This window comes from Amborella trichopoda, chromosome 8 (genome assembly GCF_054954075.1).
Source record: "Amborella trichopoda isolate Santa Cruz 75 chromosome 8, AtrichopodaSantaCruz75HAP2 v2.0, whole genome shotgun sequence".
Taxonomy (NCBI): domain Eukaryota; kingdom Viridiplantae; phylum Streptophyta; class Magnoliopsida; order Amborellales; family Amborellaceae; genus Amborella; species Amborella trichopoda.
This window is the reverse complement of record NC_142343.1, coordinates 29,342,529-29,365,285: the sequence shown is the minus strand read 5'-3', so window position 1 is coordinate 29,365,285 and position 22,757 is coordinate 29,342,529. Positions and strand designations below refer to the sequence as shown.

At 35.3% G+C, this 22,757-nt stretch overlaps 1 protein-coding gene across 7 annotated transcripts; it reads left to right on the top strand.

Annotated features, from left to right (window-relative positions):
- The first annotated feature begins 128 nt into the window (after positions 1-128).
- On the top strand, positions 129-16,189 carry LOC18423692 (protein NRT1/ PTR FAMILY 2.7). Of its 7 annotated transcripts, none has more exons than XM_011629562.3 (4): positions 129-348; positions 3,691-3,908; positions 5,859-6,439; positions 15,146-16,189. In XM_011629562.3, the coding sequence occupies exons 1-4, from the start codon at positions 261-263 to the stop codon at positions 15,990-15,992; spliced, it is 1,734 nt and encodes a 577-aa protein (XP_011627864.1). In that variant the 5' UTR covers positions 129-260; the 3' UTR covers positions 15,993-16,189. The 7 variants fall into 7 exon arrangements, with proteins under 7 accessions (XP_011627864.1, XP_088729627.1, XP_020529534.1 ...); XM_088873501.1 differs by lacking the exon at positions 15,146-16,189 and adding an exon at positions 7,427-7,657; XM_088873498.1 differs by having other exon boundaries at positions 174-348; positions 3,547-3,908.
- The last annotated feature ends 6,568 nt before the right edge of the window (positions 16,190-22,757 follow it).

Sequence of the window (22,757 nt, the reverse complement as noted above, 5' to 3'; positions counted from 1 at the left end):
GGCTTGTAAGGCTTGTAAAGAATAATTCAAACTTTACTTCCGAAAGAAGACTGTTCACCATTTCGACTTATTTAAGAAGCAGTTGTCAGCAACTCTTATTACATTGTATTATTTCCCGAAAAAGACACTTCCTCCACCACCCCCACTTATTTAAGAAGCAGTTAGTTGTCTGCAACTCTTATGAGAAGAGTGAGAGAATGGTGACACGACATACACAGTAGCCTGAAGAATTAAGCAATCCTGGAGGATCACTTTTATCTATGGAGCTTGGCGTAGCAGAGGACAAGCCAAAAGATATTCATACAAACCCAAATCCAGGAGGATGGAAGACCTTCCCCTTCCTCACAGGTAAATTGAGGAGATCAAAACACTCACAATTCGCATCTCTCTCTATCTTGTAGTATGAAAAATAAAATGAGACACATATGTGCTTTCCATTTTCTCAGGAATGGCTTCTTTTGCTTTGATGAAAATTATAGAACATTGTTCTCACTATATCTGGTGGAAAAATTTATTGTCTCTCTATCTAGAGAGCGATAAAGGAAGTTATCCAACCTCTTCCACTGCTTGGGTGAGCCAACCCGGATTCGCTCGAGTGAGTATCATGGTCAAGCTATGGATCTTAAAAAAAAAAGGACTTAAAAAATTATAAAAATTAAAAAAAATGAGAAATTTATTTGTAATATTTTTTAAATATTTTCTATCATATTGAATCTTTGTTGTTACAATTTTCCTTCTTTTTGAAATATTTTTAAAATACCCACAATCACAAATTGATTTTTCAAAATCTATTTTTAACTAAGGTTTTTAACGTTTAGTTGTGTTTTGTTTAATTTTAGAGCAAATTAACACGACGGGGGGTGGTCAATTATCAAATAAGCACTCATTTACCCGTACTACCCTAGGTTTTTTTTTTTTTCCTTCTAAATTACCCCCTATCCTACAATTAAATCAGACATAGACGAGATGCTACCATATTTATAGGGTTTTTGCACTTCCATCCCAAAATCCCCTCTTTCCTCTCTCTCTTCTTTATCCGTCCTCTCTCTCTTCTTTATCCCTCTCCAAATTCTTAAGCCATGGATGAGGATTAGTTACAGATCAGCCCATCTCCCTTCCCCCTTCTCTCTCGTATTCATCCCTTTTCTTTCTCTAAATTCGATTTATCTTTCGATAGAATGACAAATCTGGTTTATGATGAGACCCAAATGAGACATGGTGCATTCCAGTGTTTTAAAAATCGGCGAGTCGAACTGGACTCGTCCGGTTGGACTCGAGAACCGGCACACGAGTCCGGTTCGACTTGGGAACCGGCATAGCCCGTGCCGGTTCCAGTACAAAATCGGGAACCGCCCGGCTCTAGAGAAGATCTGCCGGTTCCAATCCGGTTCTGTCCGGTTCAGCCTGGTTCAGCCTGGTTCCTTCCCTGCACGCGTGTACAAAACCAGGAACCGTCAGGTTCTAGAGAAGAACTGCCGGTTCCAATCCGGTTCAGCCCGGTTCCCGCCCGGTTCTAGAGAAGAACTGTCGGTTCTAATCCGGTTATGTCCGGTTCAGCCCGGTTCCCTCCCTGCACGCGTGCGAAACACATGAGATTACCCCAATATTTCTAAACAAACATTTTAGTTTATATTACATAGGTATTTATATACCAAAGTGGAATACCCATCTTTCGATGTGGGATAATTCCCAAACATCATTAAATGAAAAGAGAATTTAAATATATTATATTAATCATCAAGTTATAAATACATATGGTGAGGTGGCGTGGTGGTTAAGACCTTTGCTTCTTCATGTGACCTCCCAAGGTCGAGTCCCCCCCGTGGGCATTATTTTTTTGTGTTGAATATACTGTATAAATATTTTTGTAAATAATATAAAAAGCATAAAAAAATGAAAAAATAAAAAAGTTAATTTTTTTTATAGCAGTTAATTTTTGTTGTATATAGTGGTATAATTATTTTTTAAAATAATATGAAAAGCATAAAAAAATAAAACATAAAAAGTTTATTCTATTTGAAATCTCCATCTTTCTACTAACAATCTCTTTTACTAAATTTATTATAGAAACCTAAAAAAATAAATTTTTGAAAAATTGAAGTGTTATTTTCAAAATTTGTACGCATTTTATTAATTTTTACATTAATAACCAAATCTTTTATTTTATTTATTAATTTTTACATTATAAATCATGTAATGTACTATTTTCCTGACAGTTGTCAATAATACATTTTAAATTAGATAATATTATAAAATATTTTAAATTTATTATTATTTGTCTAATAAAATAATTATAAAATGTAAACTAATAATTATAATTTCAGTATATAATATTATAATGAGTTAGGTTTTAATAATTTTGGATTATAATTAGTTAGGTTGTAATAATTTGGATTTTTTTAGCGGATTAGGGTTTTTCGCCAAAACGAGATTTTAATGGCCATTCTTTCATTGGTTAGTCTACTCTTTATAATAGTCCATGTATAATTATATATTTTATCTATGATAATTCTATGATTTTACTTTTATGTGATGCAAATTTAATGGTTAACATAAGTTTATACAGGAAAAGAGCATCTCAGTATTCACAAATTGATGAAAAAAATGAAAGTTAATAATGTAGTACCTTCATTTCTTATTGGATTCCTAAAAAAAAATATTTATAATAAATTTTAATAATTTTTTCGGATTTTTTTTAAGCTTTAATCCAACCGATTCAGCCGATTCCCGATCCGGATCGGTTTTTGAGATGCCCGATCCAGGTCACCGATTCGTTTTTTAAACCATTGGTGCATTCGTTTTATAAATTCGAACTCCGAACTTCAACTCCGGACAGGGCGCATTGAGTCAAACTCCGGACTTGGCTCATCGAGCTAGGAGCCGTTTGCAGATCAGAGATATATACTCACTATTAATGGAATTCGCATTTTTAGGTGAATTTTCAGTGCTATTATTGCATGTTCGCATTTTTTAAGTGAATTTTTAGAGCTATTATTGCACCATCCATACAATATGCTCCGACTAATATAGCAATCCGTCAAATCGGTAGTAGTATGGTGGATTAAGTAAAAAAATAACGCACAGGACTCCATGGAACTTCATTGATTGGGTTTCCACTAAGAGAATTTTATTGATTGTAAATGAGAGACTTGGTGTTGACAATGAAATTGGTGATATCCATGGATTCGCGCACTTGGATAATGTTTTGGAAAATTAACTTGGGGATAATGCCTTCGTGAACTTGGATGATGCTTTGGAAAATCAATTTGGTGATATTTATATCGTGCATTTGGATAATGCTTTCGAAGAAAAAGATATCATGAGTAATTAAAAAAAAAACTGTTTTTGCGGTTCCGATACTTCAAATAGAACAGCAAAAAGCAACGGGTCAACACTCTAAAAGGAGGGGGTGGTGCTGGTAATTTCAGATAAATAAGTGCCCATTTAGTAATTGACCATCCCTAATCGTGTCTTTGCATAATTTACTCTTAATTTTATTTTAAACAATTTTTGTTCTTCTTTTTTTTTTAACATTTCTTGATCTAGCAAGGACCTGTCCAACTCAAGCTGAATTACCTGCACTCGGCCAGGCCAGGCCCAGCCCAAGGTCGGGTTCTGGGCTCAGTCGTGCGTTCCTACAGTGTTATTGATTATTGTGGTTGTGGTTCGGGGCCAATCTCCAACATGCAGGAAGCATGGTGACAATGAGCATCGCAGCGTATGGGTTGCCTGCAAATCTGATCGTTTACCTCATCCAACAGTTCAACATTAAGAGCATTGCCGCCACACAGATAACAAATGTCGTAAATGGATTCACTAACCTCCTCCCCATTGCTGGTGCCATCATCTCCGATTCCTTTCTAGGAAGCTTCCCCACCATTGCCATTTCTAATTCCATTACCATGCTGGTATTTACTTAGTCCTTTCTCTCTCCACCGTAATTAATTAAGCTTCCCCACCATCTATATTTCTAATTCAATAATAGGAGAGGGGCGGTGGCATGGTGATAGTGTCCCATGTTCTAATCATCACGTTGTAGTTTTCATTCCTATTTACAACACCCATTAATATTTTCAAAATAATCTAATTCTTAAAACTATTTGAAACAATGGGTAAGAACTTGTCGTCCCCACTTCACATAAAAGCCACGTTCAATTACTTGGCCTGGGCTCGCGACTTGACCCCTGCCTAAATCAAGTAACTCTGGCATAAGTCTTGTACAAGCTCAAAAATAGTTAAAAATGGTAATATAAAATATGAGATTTTGCTAAGAAAGTGTAAAAAGCCAAAGAAGTAAAAAAAAGCACAAAAAGTCTATAAAAGATGATGGAGCAACTTAAGATAAATGGTGGTTTGTATAGCGCTGAGGCTCTAAACAATCAAAGTAAATCACACCTTGAAATAGTATCGAGAAATGTGGTTTCAATATTGGAAATCTTTGCTATAGCTTTACAATATATTTTCATCTTTAATTGTAAAATTTTATGTTTCAAAAATAGTGTAGATCGAGCAGATCTATGAAAACTTGAAAATCATTGACGGTTCAAAAATGTGTTACAAGATGCACTATTTTTCAAACTTGAAATCCATATTTTTCTCATGTCCATGCATCTTGAGGTCGAGATGATCAATTTGAGTATATTTGGGCATCAAAGCAACGTCTTCTAGTGAAATTTTTAAAGTGCGGCCTAATTTGATTGTTTAAGAGCCCCGCACTTATATAAACTTTTTCCTAAGATAAAAGATGGAATGCCGAGGAATTTGATTTAAACATTAAGAAACATTAAAAAAAAAAGAAAAAAAGAACGGAAATAGAAGAAAAATTCACAAATCATGATAGAAAACATACATATTCTATGGAAATGCATTTAACTACATCAATTCTATGGAACTAATTGAATTTCTATTACCCCAAGTTTGTAAATGTAAACCTGCCTTGTCAGCTTGCCCAGGTCGAGTTACTCGGTTATCCAATCCAATTCGGCCGAGTCTCGGAACACCGTAGAAAAGAGATTATCGATTCTTGGAATGGAATTGGTCTCCAACGGCTAGGGTGTTAACAATTAGGGCACTTCATCATCCGAGGTTAAAATTGCACCCATAACGAACCAAAAATAGAATTCATAAAAAAAGACGAAAAAAATGTATATGGTGCGCAATTTGGTAAACTCAATGACTGGATCCATGGTCTAAATATGATTTGAACGAGAAAAATTTGAACAAAAACAGGAAGATGAGAATTTACCAAAATTGATGGATTATATAAGAGTTGGTTACGCAAAGCCCATCTGTTTTTCCCTTAATTGAAGATCCAAAAAAGAATGTACAGACCTCTCAATCCATTTCTTCCCCTAAAAACTGTATTTGGAGCACCTAAGATGCTGAAAATCTGATGGATCTTGGATATATTCAAATGTATGCTCCAAAAAATTTGTTCGAGTCGAATCAATCATTGCGCTCCAAATCGAAATTATTTTCAGAACCACAATCATGTCTAACAATCGAAATACAGATTTTTTGGGTCCTCATACCATCCGAAAGATCGTTTTTTTTTTTGAAACATGAACATGCTTGTCCAAGTAACTTAGGTGAATTATAGACTGGTTTCACATGTATGAAATGTTATGATCGTTCTTAATTTAGCTGAGAAGTCCATAGTTTTTTCTCTCCCGGTTTAGTGGATGATACCAAATGATTTTTGGTTTCTAGAGGATGACACCAAATGTTTGCTCGTTGCTTAGGGAATGATTCAACACGTTTCCTCTCCATTTAGGCAACGAATCCAAATGTATTTCCTTATTATTTTTGTGATGATTCCAAATGTCTCAGATGATTCCAAGTGTGTGTTATTTCTTCAGGGAATGATCCTAATGACCCTTACGGCGACCATTCCGTCTCTTAGGCCACACCCATGCAGCACCAATTCGAGCCAGGCATGCCCAGGGCCATCGGGTGGCCAACTTGCTGTCCTCTACTCAGCATTTGCACTGGCAGGCATAGGCGTAGCAGGCACTCGCTTCAACATGGTGACAATGGGTGCAAGCCAATTTGACACCCCTGCAGATCGCGAGAGCTTCATCAATTGGTACTTTTGCAGCATCTACATGGCGTTTGTGATCGCGGTCACCGGTATTGTCTATGTTCAAGATAATGTAGGATGGGGTTGGGGCTACGGCATTTGTGCACTATTGAATGCCATCAGCATCTTGGTGTTCTTGGCTGGAAGGAAGAAGTATAGAATGATTGAGCCCGAGGGTAGCCCCTTCACTGGACTAGCTAGGGTTCTAGTTACGGCCGTTCGGAAGAATGGCATGAGACTTAGAGGTAAGGTGGATTCAGGGGATTACTATTATGGATGCAAGGAAGGCAGAGGTGGAGCTGAGGATGGGAGTGTAGAAATGATGCAGGCATTGCCTCCTCCTCCGAGTAAGCGGTTCAGGTATTGCTTTAGCTTATTGATTCTGTTTTTCATTCGTTTGTTCTTGGAGTTTTTATTGCAACATTGAAGTTTAGGGTTCTAATCTAGATACCTACCCCACCTAAAAATAAATAAAAAATAAAAAGGTAAATAAAGATGCTTTCCTTTTGATAAGGGTTTTAAAAAGGGGCATGGTTTTTATGAGTCTGCTTATTCATATGTAGATATGCACCCTCTGTCTCTATAACCCATTTTTGAGATGGATTTTGAACTAATATTTTTTACGAATGCCCAATCTGTAGAATGGGGAATAATAATATGTAAAAATAAATAATTTAAAAATGACAGATTTTAAAGAAAATTTTTGACCATCAGTTCCAATATGGGACTGCCACTTTTTCATATCCATCTTTGAGATGGATGATGGATGTGGGATGTGTCAGGGGACACATATGTAGAATTGCATCTCCTGAAGCACAAAGCGCTTTTCCTTTAAAAAGTAAGAAGAGTGCAACGCAGGCACACGTCGGTGCCAAATTATGTATTGGAGAGATATAAGGCACGTTTGTCTCGTAATAACGCAAACTTTTTTTTTTTTTTGGCTCCTTGAAAACTTGTTTTCACCTTCTTATTAACCTGAAAAGTGTTTTCACGCCTAAATAAGTAGAGTGATGCTTTAAGGAAATATGAAGCACTAGCAACCATAGAAGGAGTTTTTCCTGTTGCTACACTAACTGCCACTTAAAAAAATAAAAAAAATAAAAACCACAAAAAAGTGGTCGTCCGTCTCGAAAATGCTTTCTCCTTTAAACAAGCACCCTAATGCCTCAAAATGGAATTCATAATAAAAAAACAGCTTATCTAGATTAGGAATCATCATCTAGATCAGGACTCGTGTAGACCAGCCCGGTGATTTCTAGATGGCTGCTTGGGCTAATCCGGCTACTGAAACACTGCTTTTGGGGATTCATGATTCGACAGCTCACTGTTACCTTTATATGTGGACAGTGGAGGACATATATGGTTGTTGCTTTGATACACTGAGGTGAACTTCCACGCACAAGAAGGCTTAACAGAAGATTATAGATGACCCCGAAATTCAACTTTATCCATATCCTACCAATAAAAGTTTTTGTATCCCACTTTAAACCTTAATACTATTTTTTTTTTTATATATACTCTTAAGTCAAAAGGTCAATGGATTTAGTACAAAATACCCTTACTCTTTCTCTTCTTCTCTATTTTGGAGTCATGTGATTCTCTTTACCCACACTCTCTTTCCCATAAGTAAAAACCTATTTTCTCTCTTTCTCTCTCTCCCCATCTCTCTCTCTCTCTCTCTCTTATTCTCTGTGTCACATTATTTTTTTTTACTAATGTTATGAACTTTTATTAAAGCAATGCTTCAAAAGTATGAGATTATACAGATTGGATCAAATCGTTATAAACTTACAAAAAAAGAAGAGAAACACCAAGTTTAGCTAGCCCATCAGCAACGTCATTGGCTTCATGTATGGTGTGACCAAAGCTAATCCTCAAATTAGGCTAGGCACATTGGCGTTGAACTTTTAACCAAAGAGTAAATAGGGACTAGAGGATCTTTTGCTCTTATCTACACCACTTGATAATATTCACGGAATCCCCTTTACTTACAATATCACCAATAAAACCCCTGTCGATGATAATATGAAGGCCTTCAGGCGTGGGGGAGACCCATTCCAAAGAGACTGTAAAATGAGATCTTTTATCCTTTCAATACTTTGAGACACCCCATCAAAGGTTCTCTCATTACGTTCCAACCAAATCTGCCATAAGACTGCACTTCTGAAAGTTTTCCAAATCACAACTCTTGTTTTTGGTAATCCAATGGCAGAAAGATAGTTAATAATGTTGATGAAATTCAAAGGTATCATAAGGAAAAAACCCAATAAAAAGAAAACCCAGAGCCATAAGCTAGAGGCACAAGGACATTGAAAGAAAAGATGAGAACAAGATTCTTTATCATTTTTGCACATCAAGCAAATGTTTGGAAAAATTTTACCCCTCTTTTGCTGATTGTCTACTGTTAAACATTTCCTTTGACATGTGACCCATAGGAAGGTTTGGATTTTAACTGGAACTGGTCATTTTCAAATAGAACCCAAAGAGGTATCAACCATATGGACCCGATCCATAAAAAAGGGTTTATATAGTGATTTGACATAAAAAAGTCCATTAATTTCTGATTCCCATATGACCAAGTCTTCGGCATTAGAAGAAATGTAAACTTGTTCAAGTTTTTGGAGGAGATTATAAAGCTACGAAATAACCATGTCTGGTAGCCTATTGTAGCGGCATCTGATGTTCCAAACCATACAATTAGAGGGAGAAAGAGAAATCAACTCCGAAAATTTTGCATCAGGTTGAGCAACTCTAGCAAATAGGTCAAGATAAGTAGAAGAGAGAGGTGCATCACCAAGCCATTTGTTGAACCAAAAGAGAGTGTTATCTCCATTGCCAACAAGTCATCTGATGTTGCTGAAAACAATATTTGTACAACTACAAATATTATTCTACATCTATGAGGTGAATTTGCCTCCTGTACATGTTTCAATCGAGTGGGTGAGATGATCGAAACCATATTTAGCATTTAGCACATCCTTTCAGAGATGAGAAGAGTCTTAAAAGATTTTCCACCACCATTTGGATAGAAGCGCTCAGTTTACAAGTTTAAGCTTTTTGATACCCAAACCCCCTAGCTTTCACGGCGTACAAACCTAGTCCCAGTTCACTAAATAAAACTTTATCTGGTTATCCTCCATATTACTCCAAATAAAGTTTTGTATATATTTTTCAATAAGCTTAATTACTTCACTTAGTATTTGTAGGACTGACATCAAATGCATAGGTGGATTTAACCAAAGTGATATGTCTATCAAAAGATAAAGTCTTGGCCTTCTATAGGTCTAATTTAACTTGATACATGTGAATAAGAGGGTCACAGGCTGTACGAGTGAGCTTACAATCAGAGATAGAAACTCTTAAATATTTAAGGGGAAACTTCTCAACTCTGCAATCCAAAATTGAAGCAAGTGAATCCAAAAGGCTGTTAGAGCAAGAGATGCCCACAATTGAAGTCTTATGGAAATTTACTGAGTCCCAAAGCTAGCTGGCAATATAAGAGGAATGTACTCAAATTCTGCATTTTCTCTTCACTGATATCATAGAAAATCAGGAGGTCATCTGCTTATTGCAGATGTGAAATTGTAAGCCCAGATGAGGAAACTTAAAAACCTGAAAGAAGGCATGTATTTACAATATTCTTAAACATCAAGTTAAAACCTTTTTCTACTAGGGTAAAAAGAAACGGAGATAGATGGTCTCCTTATCTAATGCCCCTAGAAGAATAGAAGAACCCTTTAGGAGATCCGTTAATAAGAACCGAGATATGGACCGAAGAAATGCAACCCATAATCCAAGAAATCCATTTGATATCGAAACCCATTTTTCTCATAATCTCACTGGGCACTTGTCATTCAACTCTGTCAAAGGCCTTCCCCATATCCAATTTAATAACCACTCCCAGCTACTCAGAAAGATTTCTAGAGTGAATGCGTTTTTGGGTAATAATAATGTTGTCAATGAACATACGGTCTCTAATAAAAGCTGATTGTTCATCAGAGATCGTAAAAGGGAGAACCAACTTATGTCTCTCTGCTAAAATTTTTGTAATAATTTTATAAAAACTAGACAAGAGACTAATTGGCCTAATATCTTGTAATGTGATCTGGCACATAAAGTGCCAGATCGCATTGAGTTCCAGTAAAGCAGCTTGTAATGCGGTTTGGCACCCAGTTTGTCGAACTGGTAAGAATTTGAGTTAAAGCATGTAATGTGGTCCGACACACTTTGTACCGGACTGCAAAAATCTTAGTAGCTAAAGAGAGAAAGAGATGGCAGGTAGAGAGAGAAAGAGAAAGACAGAATGAGAGAGAGAGAGAGGGAGAGAGAAAATAGGTTTTTTTTTTGGAAGAGATAGAGTGTGGGCAGAGAGAGAGAGTCACGTGATCCTAAAATAGATGAGAAAAGAAGAGTAAAGGCATTTTTATCATTAACTCATTGACTTTTTTATTTAGAGTAAATATAAAGAAAAAACAGTATCGGGTCTAGAGTGGGATACAAAAAATTTTAAGAAGTAAGATGTCTAGAAAATTGAATTTGGAGAGTTATCTATAATTTTCCCAAGAATTAAAAGGAGTAATGGGCTATCCTAGCTGCCGTTTCTTTTATGTTCCCATCCTTAATAAATTAAGTAGCTTTAGTTTATTCGCATATTTTAACCTTTCTTGTTTACTAGGATGTCTGACTCGATGATCAGAGTGACAAGTTGTCCCAATGTGATGTCATCAATTCCATTCTTACTATGAATAAGCATACATTTTCTTGCTGTTGTTTTTTTTTAGATTAGTACGGTAACAATATTTTACCCAAATCAGTCTCATTTTGTCAACCACAAGCCAAGTGATAATTAGTACACATAAAAATAAATGGTAAATCCATATATTAATTTCAGATAGTGTATAACAAATCCTTTGGGGTTCCTCCGCAATTAGTTCAATCTGAACTACCCACTTTGGTTTTTTTGTTCATGAATTTCCCTTTAGTTTGTTGTGATTCAATGTTTTGTTTTTTTTTTTTGGGTAACTCAATGGGGAAGACAGACCCTACCTATTTTTTTCTAACACTTTAGAAGTTAATTTTTTTAAAGTGCTTGTGGAGTGGTGGCAGTGAAATGGAAACCACAATGTGATGACAAGGGTGTATGGGTGCTACCATCACGGCCCCAACCCCTCTCCACCCTGAGATTCAAAGTTATCTTATATATTTCCTCTATTTGTGATTATTTTATTATGGGGGAGACATTGGTGCAGTGTGATTGTTATCCTTGTTTGTTTCCCACAATTTGTGAGCATTTTATTATGGGGGAGATATTGGGGTGGGGTGATTGTATGGCAAGGTGGCAATGGATTAGGTTGGGCTGGGCTAGCCTTAGCCTTGCCTAGTCATGACCCTTATTCTCTTACGGTCACCCCAGGACTGGCCCGACTCTAATTGGACCAGGGTAGGGCTGGCCCGGGTTGGAAACAAATGAAGAAAGAAAAGAAGAAAAAGCCAAAAAAAAAAAAAAAATAGCCTAGCAGGGCCAGCCTTAGCCTTGTCTGGCCCTTGGGCCACATTTTATTCCCCAGTCCCATAACTTTTTAGAACTGAGCCAAACCAGGCTACCCTAATTGTCAGCCCTAATTGTATGCAACTAATTGTCAGCCCTAATTGTATGCAACTACACCTTATAACGCCTTGCAAAAACCAAAATTGGCATTGAGAACACTGCCCAAATTGATTTGTGGCCCATCTGGATTTGTTTCATCACTCAATCTACGTCCAAGATGGATGTGGGAGGTTGCCGCCTCTTAAAATCGTGGTTCATAAAATATTTCCCCTTTTATTATTAATTTTACACATTAATTTTTTATTGGAAAATTGTTCGATAGCGCTCCATTCCTATCAAAATAAGTAAATCCTCATCTCATAAATCAGAGAAAATTGCAATTCAAGCGGTGTTCGTAAAATCGAACTGGAATGGTTAATCGGACATGGGCCTGGAAGCGGTTTAACCATCGTAACTGGTAAACCATCGTGACCAGTAAACCGTCCTATTCGACTTCTCTAACCGGGGCAAGTCCCGGGCAATCACAAAAGAGTTGAAAAAAAATTAAAAGATACAAAAGAAAATACTAAAATATGAAAAGCATAGAAAGAATGATTAAAACAAAATACATTCAAATGAAGTTGAAAATTAATTCAAAAAATGGATTTTAACGAATCGATTTATGCCTAGGGGTGTTTTTAAAATTTTCCAAAAAATATTGGAAAATATAAAAGTGAGTATTAATGGCCAAAATAATTTTTAGTCTTTACCATAATGTAAAGAATATTACAAACTATATTACAGATCAAATTTCTTATTTTTTGGAATCTATATACATTTTTTTGAAAAAATAAATTTAAATACTGGTTGATCACCAAAACCGTTGAAAACTGGAACCGACTAATGGCCAGTTCCGATCTAACTGAGCGTTTAGCAGTTAGATCGCCCGGTTTTGCGAACATTGAATTCAAGTATTGAAAAACCTTTAAATCCATCATCTCGGCTTGAACAATATGGTTATAATATATATTCAAAATTTTAAAAATAGTGTACATTGCAACAAATCTTCTAGACTGTTCATTTTGCCCTAAAAATAAGTGTTCACAGGTAAGCAAGATTTGTAATTTTTTTAAGTTTTAAATTTTATTTTTGGTGTCAAACATTGATTTTAAAGCCATCATGGTATTTTTGAGACCATATTGCTTTTTAGATTGAGGATTTGAGATGAGGTTTTATTTTATTTTTCATAAAGATAAGGTATTATAGAAACTTCATCCCTTAGTTATTTATTTTCCATTATTTCTCTTCTATTACATTATTCACATTTAATATGTGACGGAGGCTATTATTACTTTTCGTACTTGCACTTGAGAAGCCTTTGTGCTCAAGAAGGCATGATCCAAATGGCCATGATAAAAACCCATCATAATCGTGACCACTGCTAAAGATAACAACATTTATGAACTTTCATAAAAGAGCGAGGTTTGTATAAGGTGCCCACCTTATACTAGTACCTCTAGATTTTATTTAAAGATGCAATTTTGGTGTCCACAAGCTTTTAATCACTTGAAAATTTATGTTCAATCCTAATTATGAAATTCAAAATTTGAAAACAATGCCAATCGAGTAGACATATAAACATCCGAAAATCTTGAAAATAGACGGTCCAGATCACTTGTTACAAGATACATTATTTTTAGAACTTGAATTTTATTTCTTCTTTATATCCATACATCTCGAGGTTGAGATAATCAATTGGATAATTTTCCAACTTCATAATACTCTTTTCTATTGAATTTTTTAGGTGCACCTTATTTCTATACTATAAGGTTGCAACCTTATATAAACCTTTTCATTTAGAAAATGGTTCACGTCTTGCAACCACATGTCGTCGTTCATATTGAACCAAACCTCCTCCAATGATCAAAGATTAATTTTATTGTTCTAATTTGGTTATTGTTTATGAGTAATGATGCTTTGAGACCTTCCCACAACCATGTGTATAGGATCTCAAAGGATCACCATTAAATTTGGCATAGATCACTAGAAAAGTTATCACATGGGTGTGCGATTTGACTTTTCTAGATATCTGTGTCAAGTTTAATAGTGATCCTTTGGGGTCCTACACACATGAGTATAGGAGGGTCTCATAGGATCATTACTCATTTTTTATTCGCAATATTTTAATTATTTTTATTTAATTCTCTTTATAAAAATAAATTTACATCCCAAATGTTTTATAATATAATATTTAATCAAAAAATAGAATAAAATACAAAATTACGTTTTGGCCATCAGATATAGCCTTATGAAATCTCAACCATCAACATGATATCGACGGGATACTTTTCCTTATTGTAAAGTTAGGTGCATTTTGATAAATTTTCTTAAATAAAAACTTAAATTTACGCCTCAAAGCATCTAGCGCAATGGTGACCTTTATGAATCTCATACATCTGCAAAATCTATAAACCTTCCTATTCTTTATTGGGAAAATTACAAAAAACTCTCAAAATCATATTTTCTAAACAACTTCCTCCCAACCAAGTTTTTTTTAGCAAATTTTACCCCGAATTTAATTTTCTTAGCAAATACCCTCAAGTCAAAAAAATGATAAAAAGAAGACCACAATACCCTTTGGAAAGCATGCGGTCTAGCACAAAATGAGGGGTCTAGCACTTTGCTTCTGGAAAGCATGCGGTCCGGCATAAAATAGGAGCGGTCCGGCACTTTGGGCATTGCGGTCCGGCATAAAATGGGGGCGATGCGGTACCTTAGGCTTCTAGAAAGCATGAGGTCAGACATAAACTGGGAGCAGTTTGGCACTTTGGGCATTCGAGGCGGCACAAAATGAGGGCGCTTCGGCACTATTGGCATTTTTCAACAAAAAAGTATGACTTTTTTTACTTGAGGACTATTTGCTAGAAAAGTTCAATTTGGGGTAAAAATACTACAAAAAAAAAAAACTTTGTTGGGTTAGGTTGTCTAGAAAATCTACTGTTCGGTTTTTTTTTTTTTGAAAAAAGTTTATATACAGTTGCAACATTGACATGTAGAACTACGGATGCACCACAAAAATCTATCGGAAAAGGTTGTTTTAATGTTGAAAAACCCACTGATTGATCATCTCGACATCGAAATGTATGACTACGAAAAATAAATGGATTTTGAGTCTCAGAAACAGTGCATCTTACAACATATTATCTAGACCGTCCATTTTCAATATTTTCATATGTTTATAGATCTACTTGATTTAAACTATTTTGGCAGTTTAAAATTTTATAATTAAATGTAATAAAAGATTTTGAGATAATCCTAAAAATATTTACATCAAAATTGTTATGATAAAATTTGAAAGTGCGCCTTAATTGGATTGTTTAAGGTTGCAACCTTATGGAAACCACACCTTTTTTTTTTTTCTTCTTCTTTCTTTTTCTTTTCTTTTTTATAATTTTTCCTTCTTTATTTTTATCTTTATTTTTATTTTTATTTTTATTTTTATTTTTATTTTTGTTCTTTGAAATGCTTGTAATGCATAGCTTCTTGAACCGAGCGGCACTGAAGGTCCAAGGTGACATGCACCCGAGTGGCTCGGTGGCCAAGCCATGGAAGCTCTGCACAGTTAAACATGTGGAGGACCTAAAGACCATACTCAGCATTGCCCCCCTTTGGTCTGCAAGCTTCCTTCTAAGCACATCGATTGGCGTCCAGGCAAGCCTTTCTGTGCTCCAAGCCCTTGCCATGGACCGGCATCTCGTATCACACTTTGCCATCCCTGCCGGCTCTTTCAGCGTCTTCACTCTCCTTTCCTCCGCCATGTCCTTAATTCTTCTCGATCGCCTGATATACCCATTCTGCATGGCCCATCTTCGCACACCGACGTTATTGCAACGCTTGGGCATCGGCCATTGTCTGAACTGTACAGGGATGGTAGCCTCTGCATTGGTTGAGGCTAGGCGACGTGCCGTCCTCAAAAGTCATGGACTCATAAGCATCCCGGCCAATGCTGCAGCCCCTATGTCTGCTTTATGGTTGGTGCTACCATTGGCTTTGGTGGGCTTGGGGGAGGCCTTCCACTTGCCAGGACAAGTGGGGTTGTACTATCAGGATTTCCCAATGGCGCTGAAGAACACCGCAACTGCTGCTGTCGCTGCGGTCATTGGGTTAGGATTTTATTTGAGCACCGCAGTTGTCGACTTGGTGCAGCGCAGCACCAATTGGCTTCCAAACAACATCAATGCCGGACGCCTCGACAATGTGTACTGGATGATGAGCGTGGTAACATTGCTGAATTTTGGGTATTTCCTCATTTGTGCGGGTTTGTATGGGAACCAGAGTAAGGATGGGATTGATGAATCAGTGATAAAAGAGGAGAGCAACAAGTAAGGGTGAGAATTTTTGTTACTTGGTTACTGTAAACTGGGCAGAACTAGAATTTCATTGTCTGAGGTAGATGGTGAGTTCATAGCTGCTGCTTCTTTTTTTCTTACCTTTTGGGTATGTAATCCCATAGCTACTATTTTTTTCTTTTGGTTTCCCATGGTTCCAGCAAAAGCTATGAAAACCCCTTGGATTTTTTGTTCTGTGGGAGGAGCATATCATGGACCGCAGGGGCATCCACCGTCTATTCCCGACTAACGACGATTGAGATTTACTGCACCAGAGCAAATGTTTCTCATCAGTGACTAGGTCCAGCATCTGGTGATGCGAATCGATGCCCACTAGGGGCATTCTCGTCTGACTGTCCACTAGGGGCATTCTCATCTGACTGTCGTATAATGTACTCATGCGGTGTGGGATAATAGTTTCCGTTATTTATCCCTTTCTTATGAGTACGTGAATAATTGATTTTTTTTTTCAAATATGAATCATATACAAATGAAACTCAAAACATCGTGTTGTGGCGTCATGCCGCTTTGAACAACCATAACTTCAAGATTCCTTTCATTTTTCAACCTTTTTTTCGTTGGTCTACGTACCATTGGGTCCACGTAAAGCTTTTCCTTCAATATATCTCCCACAAGATCAAGAAGATGAACAACCTTACCTGTGTTTTATTTCCTCTAATAAGATGGCTCCTTCAAAATGTTCCATAACTGTTTCAACAGCTTCTGCTTTTTTTTTCTTTTTCTTTTTTTTTTCTTGCAATTCTTCAATTGGGCATTCATGTAATCACATAATGTACCACAATAATGTATATCAAGATTTTTATTATTTACTGTAAATGTGGAAATTTTCTTCAAATATAAAGGGACAATGTCCTGGACTTTAAGCGTTCACTTGATGGCCTCAAGCAAGTTCTCTTAGGCCCTAATATTGAAAAAGAAATAGAGTGATCCTTAGCGATGACAAGATTTCTGCAATTATAGGCTTATTGCACAACTGAAGCGTGATTCACCTCGCCCCTCATCAACCCGAGTCACTCCCCATGGCTTGGCGTCGGTGACACCACAGAACAGAAGGTCAGCTATAGATACATTTGCCAATTCATGAAGAGCCTTGGAGGAGTAGAATGGGTACAATGCAACTCGTTCTATGACCTCGAAGCTGCAATCCTCGACTCATTCCCTAATCTCCTGCTGTGCTGCCGATTGGTCCTCTACACCCAAGCAACCACCGAAACTTCACTTTGAAAACAGAGGATGTATCCTTCGGGAGCTTCACCCTCTTCAAAAAACGCTCACTTCACGAGCTCGCTCTTGCCCTTGAGAACCTAGGCAAGCCATTCCTTTGTGTGGCCCGATCGGACCACATAGATAACGCAGGGGCACCATACCCGGAGGTGTTACCCCCTAATCTTGATGCTCTACTACCGCCACTCCATTCGGTTCAAAGTGACCCACTGCCTTTTACGCGGTTACTTTTGACATTATACCACCGCTTTTTTACTTAGCTTCATGCACCGCCTCTCTCACAGTTTAAAAGAATATTCTAGATAGAGAGAAGAGATGAGATGCGGTGATGAGGACAAATTACTTTTTTAACATCCCTTTAATTCGTTACTCTCATCATATCTCTTAATTGAATGAATTTTTTAATTGAAATTGTCCTACAAGTCAGTCATTTGTGTTGATGAATTTTGGTTCGATTTCTCGTTTTTTTGTCAACTCCCTAATAAAATGATGTCGTATTTTATTGTGCTTCAATCGGCTGTGAAATACTAGATTTTTTGTTATTGTAATGGCTAACATATCACAGAAAATTATTGTGGGGATATTCTGCTTTTGTTGTAAATCTAATAAAAATTTTCTGAGTCAAACAGCTTCACACGTTGCACTTGTTGCTTAAATATATTCAGCTTCTGCTGACGACAGAATAACAGTATTTTGCTTTCTTGATGACCACGATATCACCTTTATACCTAGGTAGAATATATAGCCGGAAGTGCTTTTTTTATCATTAATAGAACATGCCCAAACACTATTAGAAAATCTAACAAAATTAGTATCATTTTCAAAAATATATTTGATACCACATTTCTTTCTTCCTTAGATATATCTTAAAATCCTTTTTGCTGCTACAAAATATAGTTTATTTGATTCATTCATGAACCTAGAACAAATACTGACTGCGTGCACAATGTATGGCCTTGTGTTTGTCAAATAAATTAAGGATCCAACCCAGCTTCGATAAATCGATGCATCAACTTTTTCTGCACCATCATAATTTGACAATTTTTTATTCACATTCTAAATTTCTTCAAGATACCTTCAACATATTTTCTTTGAGAGATAAATATTTCTCCATCTAGCTATTCACTTGAATTCCAAGAAAATATTTCATAATTCTCAAATCAGTCATTTCATATTTTTTCATCATAGTTTTTTTCAATTCTTCCACTATTTTTCGTTTGTACCAGTATATTCAAATCATCCACATAAAAGCATACAATTAGGGAGGAATTTCCATTTCCCTTTTTTAACATAAAGTGAGGTTCACTTGGGCTCCTTTCAAATCCATTTTTCTGAAAATATTTATCAATTTTTCTATTCCAGGCTCTTGGAGCTTGTTTTAGCCCATACAATGCCTTTTTCAGTTTATAAACTTTTATTCATTTTTTTTTTTCAACAAAACCCAATGGTTGTTCAACATAAACTTATTCTTCAAGTTCCCTATTCAAAAAAGCAAATTTTACATCTAACTAAAAAAATTAGAATTTTTAATTGGGCAGTTATGGACTAAACAGTTCGAATGGTTTCCATTCTGACAATAGGGGCAAGACTTTCATTGAAATCTATTCCAAGTTGTTGTGAATAGCTTTTTGCCACTAGTCGAGCTTTATGGTTTTGAATCGACTCATCTTCATTATATTTGGTTAAGTAAATCCCTTTCAAACGAATTATTTCTTTCCCTTTTGGGTGATCTACTAATTTCCCCTGTCTTATTTTTCTTTATAACAGAAATTTCTTCATTCATGGCATTTACCCAAGTTTTCTCTTTAACTGCTTCTCCAAAATTTTGTGGTCCACTAGAAAAGAAAGCAACATTACATGATTCATAAATATCTGAAAGAGACCTTATTTTTCTGGGCCGCGCCTTTGAATCTGAAGAACTTGGACTTAGACTTTCTTGTCTTGGACTGTCTTGTCTTGGACTTGAAGAGCTAGAATCATAACTTTATTTGAATCATCATTCTCTAAACTTTTTGTTTCTTGGCCAAAACTTTCAGTCCAGTTCCATTTGACTTTTCTCATCAAAGATAACAGCTCTAGAAATTGCCAATTTATTTGTTTTTGGATTGTAAAGTGATAAGCTCTTAAAACTTCACTGTATCCAACAAAGATATATTTTTCACCTTTTTTATCAAATTTTTCTCTATCTTGAGAAGTGCTTTCCCATAAGCAATTCATCCAAAAACTCTGAAATAATTTACTTCTGTTTTTTTTTATACCAAGCCTCAAAATTTATTAGGAAAGTTCTTACCTTTCAACATACTTTGAGCCATTTCAACTATTGTTTTGTTTCTTCTCTCTGCTACTCGATTTTGTTGTGGGGTATATGTTGTTAACTCTCTTCTAATTCCATTATTTTTGCAAAAAATCCAAAATTCTTTTGACGTAAATTTTTCTCCTCGATTTGTGCTCAAGGCTTTTAATGGAAAACCACTTTGCTTTTCTACATCAGCTTTAAACTGAGTAAAAACTAAAAATGCTTTCAAATTTTTAACTAAGAAATATACCTACATCATTATGTTGTAATCATCAACAACTAAAAGAAAATATCTTTTTTTTTTATTAAAAGTTTTTGTTTGAGTCCATCCACATATATCTGCATGAACCAGTTCTAATGGAGCTCTTGTTCTTCCTAATACTACTCTGAAAATAGCAATCTATGTATTTTCCATAGATACACCATTCACATATTTTTCTTTCTTCATTTATTGATAGTAGTCCAATTACTATACCTTTCTGATTCATTAATTTCAAACTTTGAAATTTTAAATGCCCAAATCTTAAATGTCACAAGTAAGATTTATCAATATTTTTATAACTCAATACATAATTTTCACATGACGACATCACCATAGGAAAAATCCTTGTTTGGGTCATTTTCACCTTGGCTATAGTTTGTTTATTTTTCTTATCAAAAATCACACATTCATCTCTATTGAAATTGATTGAATACCCTTTTTCCATTAATTGACCAACACTTAAAAAGATTTTGAGTCAAGCCAAGAACATAAAGAACTTCATAAGTTAATTTAGGATTACCTCCTTTTGGTTTTACTACAATAACACATTTTTCTTTAACATTTTGGAGCTTGCCATCACCGAGCTTGACTTGAGAAGTGACTTTCTTATCTATCTCAACAAAACTGCTTCGATTTCCTGTCATATGATTGCTACAACCACTATCCAGATACAAAATATCATGTGAATTCTGTTGAACATTCATGTATGAATAAAACATATGATCTGTATTATTATTATTTTTTAGAAAAATGTACATTTTCTTTGTATTTAATTTTTCTGTTGAAACCAACAATCTTTTTTAGAATGATTGGGGTTTCTCCATTTTTTACATTTATATCTGCAATCTCTGGATTCATGCCCGGGTATTTGCAAATAATACAGTAAGATTCAAATTTACCTTTCCATCTGGATTTTTGTGGATGTTGAAATTATTTATTCATCTTCCTTGGCTTTTGGAAAAAAATTGTCTTTCACAACCTCTTCGACGATTTTGAAATCCCCCCCTTTCTTTATTTTCTTCAATACTGTTCTTTTCTGAACTGTCATTTTTTTACTGAAAATCTTGTTCTATATTCTGGTTTGAAAAGCTGTTCATTCTTTGCTCATGTGCTTCAAGAGACCCACTTAATTCCACTTAATTCTTGTAATGAAAATTTAGATAAATTGTTTGACTCTTCTATAATAGCTACAACATGGTCAAACATTACAGGCAAGCTTCTCATTTTCTGGACAACTTTTTTATCAAGAATATCATCTCCATAACGTCTAATTTGATTTATTATTCCAGCAACTCTAATAAAAAAGATCTAAACAATTTCTTTATCTTTCGTTATCAAATTATCACTCTCCATAAATTTTGGAGTTTCATAAAAAATCACTTTTTTAGATCCCTGAAATTCACTTTCAAAATATCCCAAGCTTCTTTTGATTTTGAAGCAATTTTTTTTTTAGGAAATATAGATTTACTTGCACCTTGCTGGATGAAAAAAAAGGTTTATGCATCTCTCTTTTTATTTTCCTTGAATTCATTATGCGTTGCCTGTGACCACAAATCAAGTGTTGTTGCATCTGCTGGTACTCCATAACCTTTTTCAACAATATCCCACAGATCTTGTGAGATAAATAGAGTCTTTATTTGGAGACTCCAGGAGTCATAATCTTCTCCATCTAATATGGGTATTAGATTTTGAGTATAATTCATACTTGAAATTGATGCAACAAGTAAATGCGTCTTTTAAGAAACACGAATCTGGCTCTGACACCAATAGTTGGAAATTTGCAAAAACATTGATATAATAATTTAATCAGAAAATAGCAAAGAATACTAGTAGAGGTGAGGAAGCAATATTAATTCAAAAAAAAAATTCACTATTGCATTTGAGGTGAAAGATATGACATGTTACTGGAAAGACCACACTCACTCACGTTTGACACCTTTTTGCTCTCCCTTTTTCTTCTCACACTAAAGTAAGTATGGTATTGATGAATCAATGACAAAAGAGGTGAGCAACAAGTAAGGCTGAGAGTTTTTGCTACTTGGTTAGTGTAGACTGGGCAGAACTAGAATTTCATCGTCCGAGGTAGATGGTGAGTTCTGCTTCTTCTTTTTTTGCCTTTATTCTTTTTTAATCTCCTTTTTGGTATGTAATCCTATAGCGACTTTATTTTCTTTTTATTCCCCATTGTTCCAGCTATTTAGTGGAGATCGATGCTATTAACAATGACATTCCTCTAACTTAACACAGGGAATAAACCGGTTTGCACTGAACCATTCATATAAGCGGCAGATTAGGTGCTATTCATCTTTGATGCCTTACAGAAAGTACATATGTTACGAGCCTGTTTGGATGTGTTGCTGATAATTCACTGTTTCAATAAAGTTACTCCTAACAATAAGTTATCGTTTGTTTGGTTGTATCCATCGTTTCTGAGATAAGCTTATACGCAATTTTACATGCAAGTTTATCGTATTGAAAGGTTGTTTTTTTACTTTATTCGAAGTAATTTTCTTAGAATCACATATTCTTGGCTAAAATAGCTAGATATCAAGGAAAAGTTAAAAATTTGAATAGATAGTATACCTAGTACAAATATGCACCAAATAACTAACAAAATGGTATTATCCAGAATATATTAATTTCAAATAGGATAATATATTCTTGATAAAATCAGTAATCATCCAGACATGCTCCATATAAATCTAGAAAGTGATTTTACATGCCCACTCACATATATAAACACCAAGCGGTTAAGATTAATAGGAAAGTTGAGCGTCTGTGTGCCTCACTTAGAGGCACTTAAAAGCATATAAAGGAATAATTTATAAAAGATAATTGATCAAAATACCCCTAAATATTTAATGATATTTTTAAATTTTTTATTTGCAAATTTATTTTTTTGATGCTTTTTTAGGTGCACCTAAATAAGAAGAGTGGACATCCAAAATTTCAAATTAATA

What these genes read in the sequence shown, in the direction of transcription:
- LOC18423692 (XM_011629562.3), top strand. Translation starts at nt 261, where the DNA reads ATGGAGCTTGGCGTAGCAGAGGACAAGCCAAAAGATATTCATACAAAC. An exon ending in CTAATTCCATTACCATGCTG is followed by an intron (nt 3,909 to 5,858) that starts GTATTTACTTAG and finishes TTATTTCTTCAG; the next exon opens with GGAATGATCCTAATGACCCT. An exon ending in CCTCCGAGTAAGCGGTTCAG is followed by an intron (nt 6,440 to 15,145) that starts GTATTGCTTTAG and finishes TGTAATGCATAG; the next exon opens with CTTCTTGAACCGAGCGGCAC.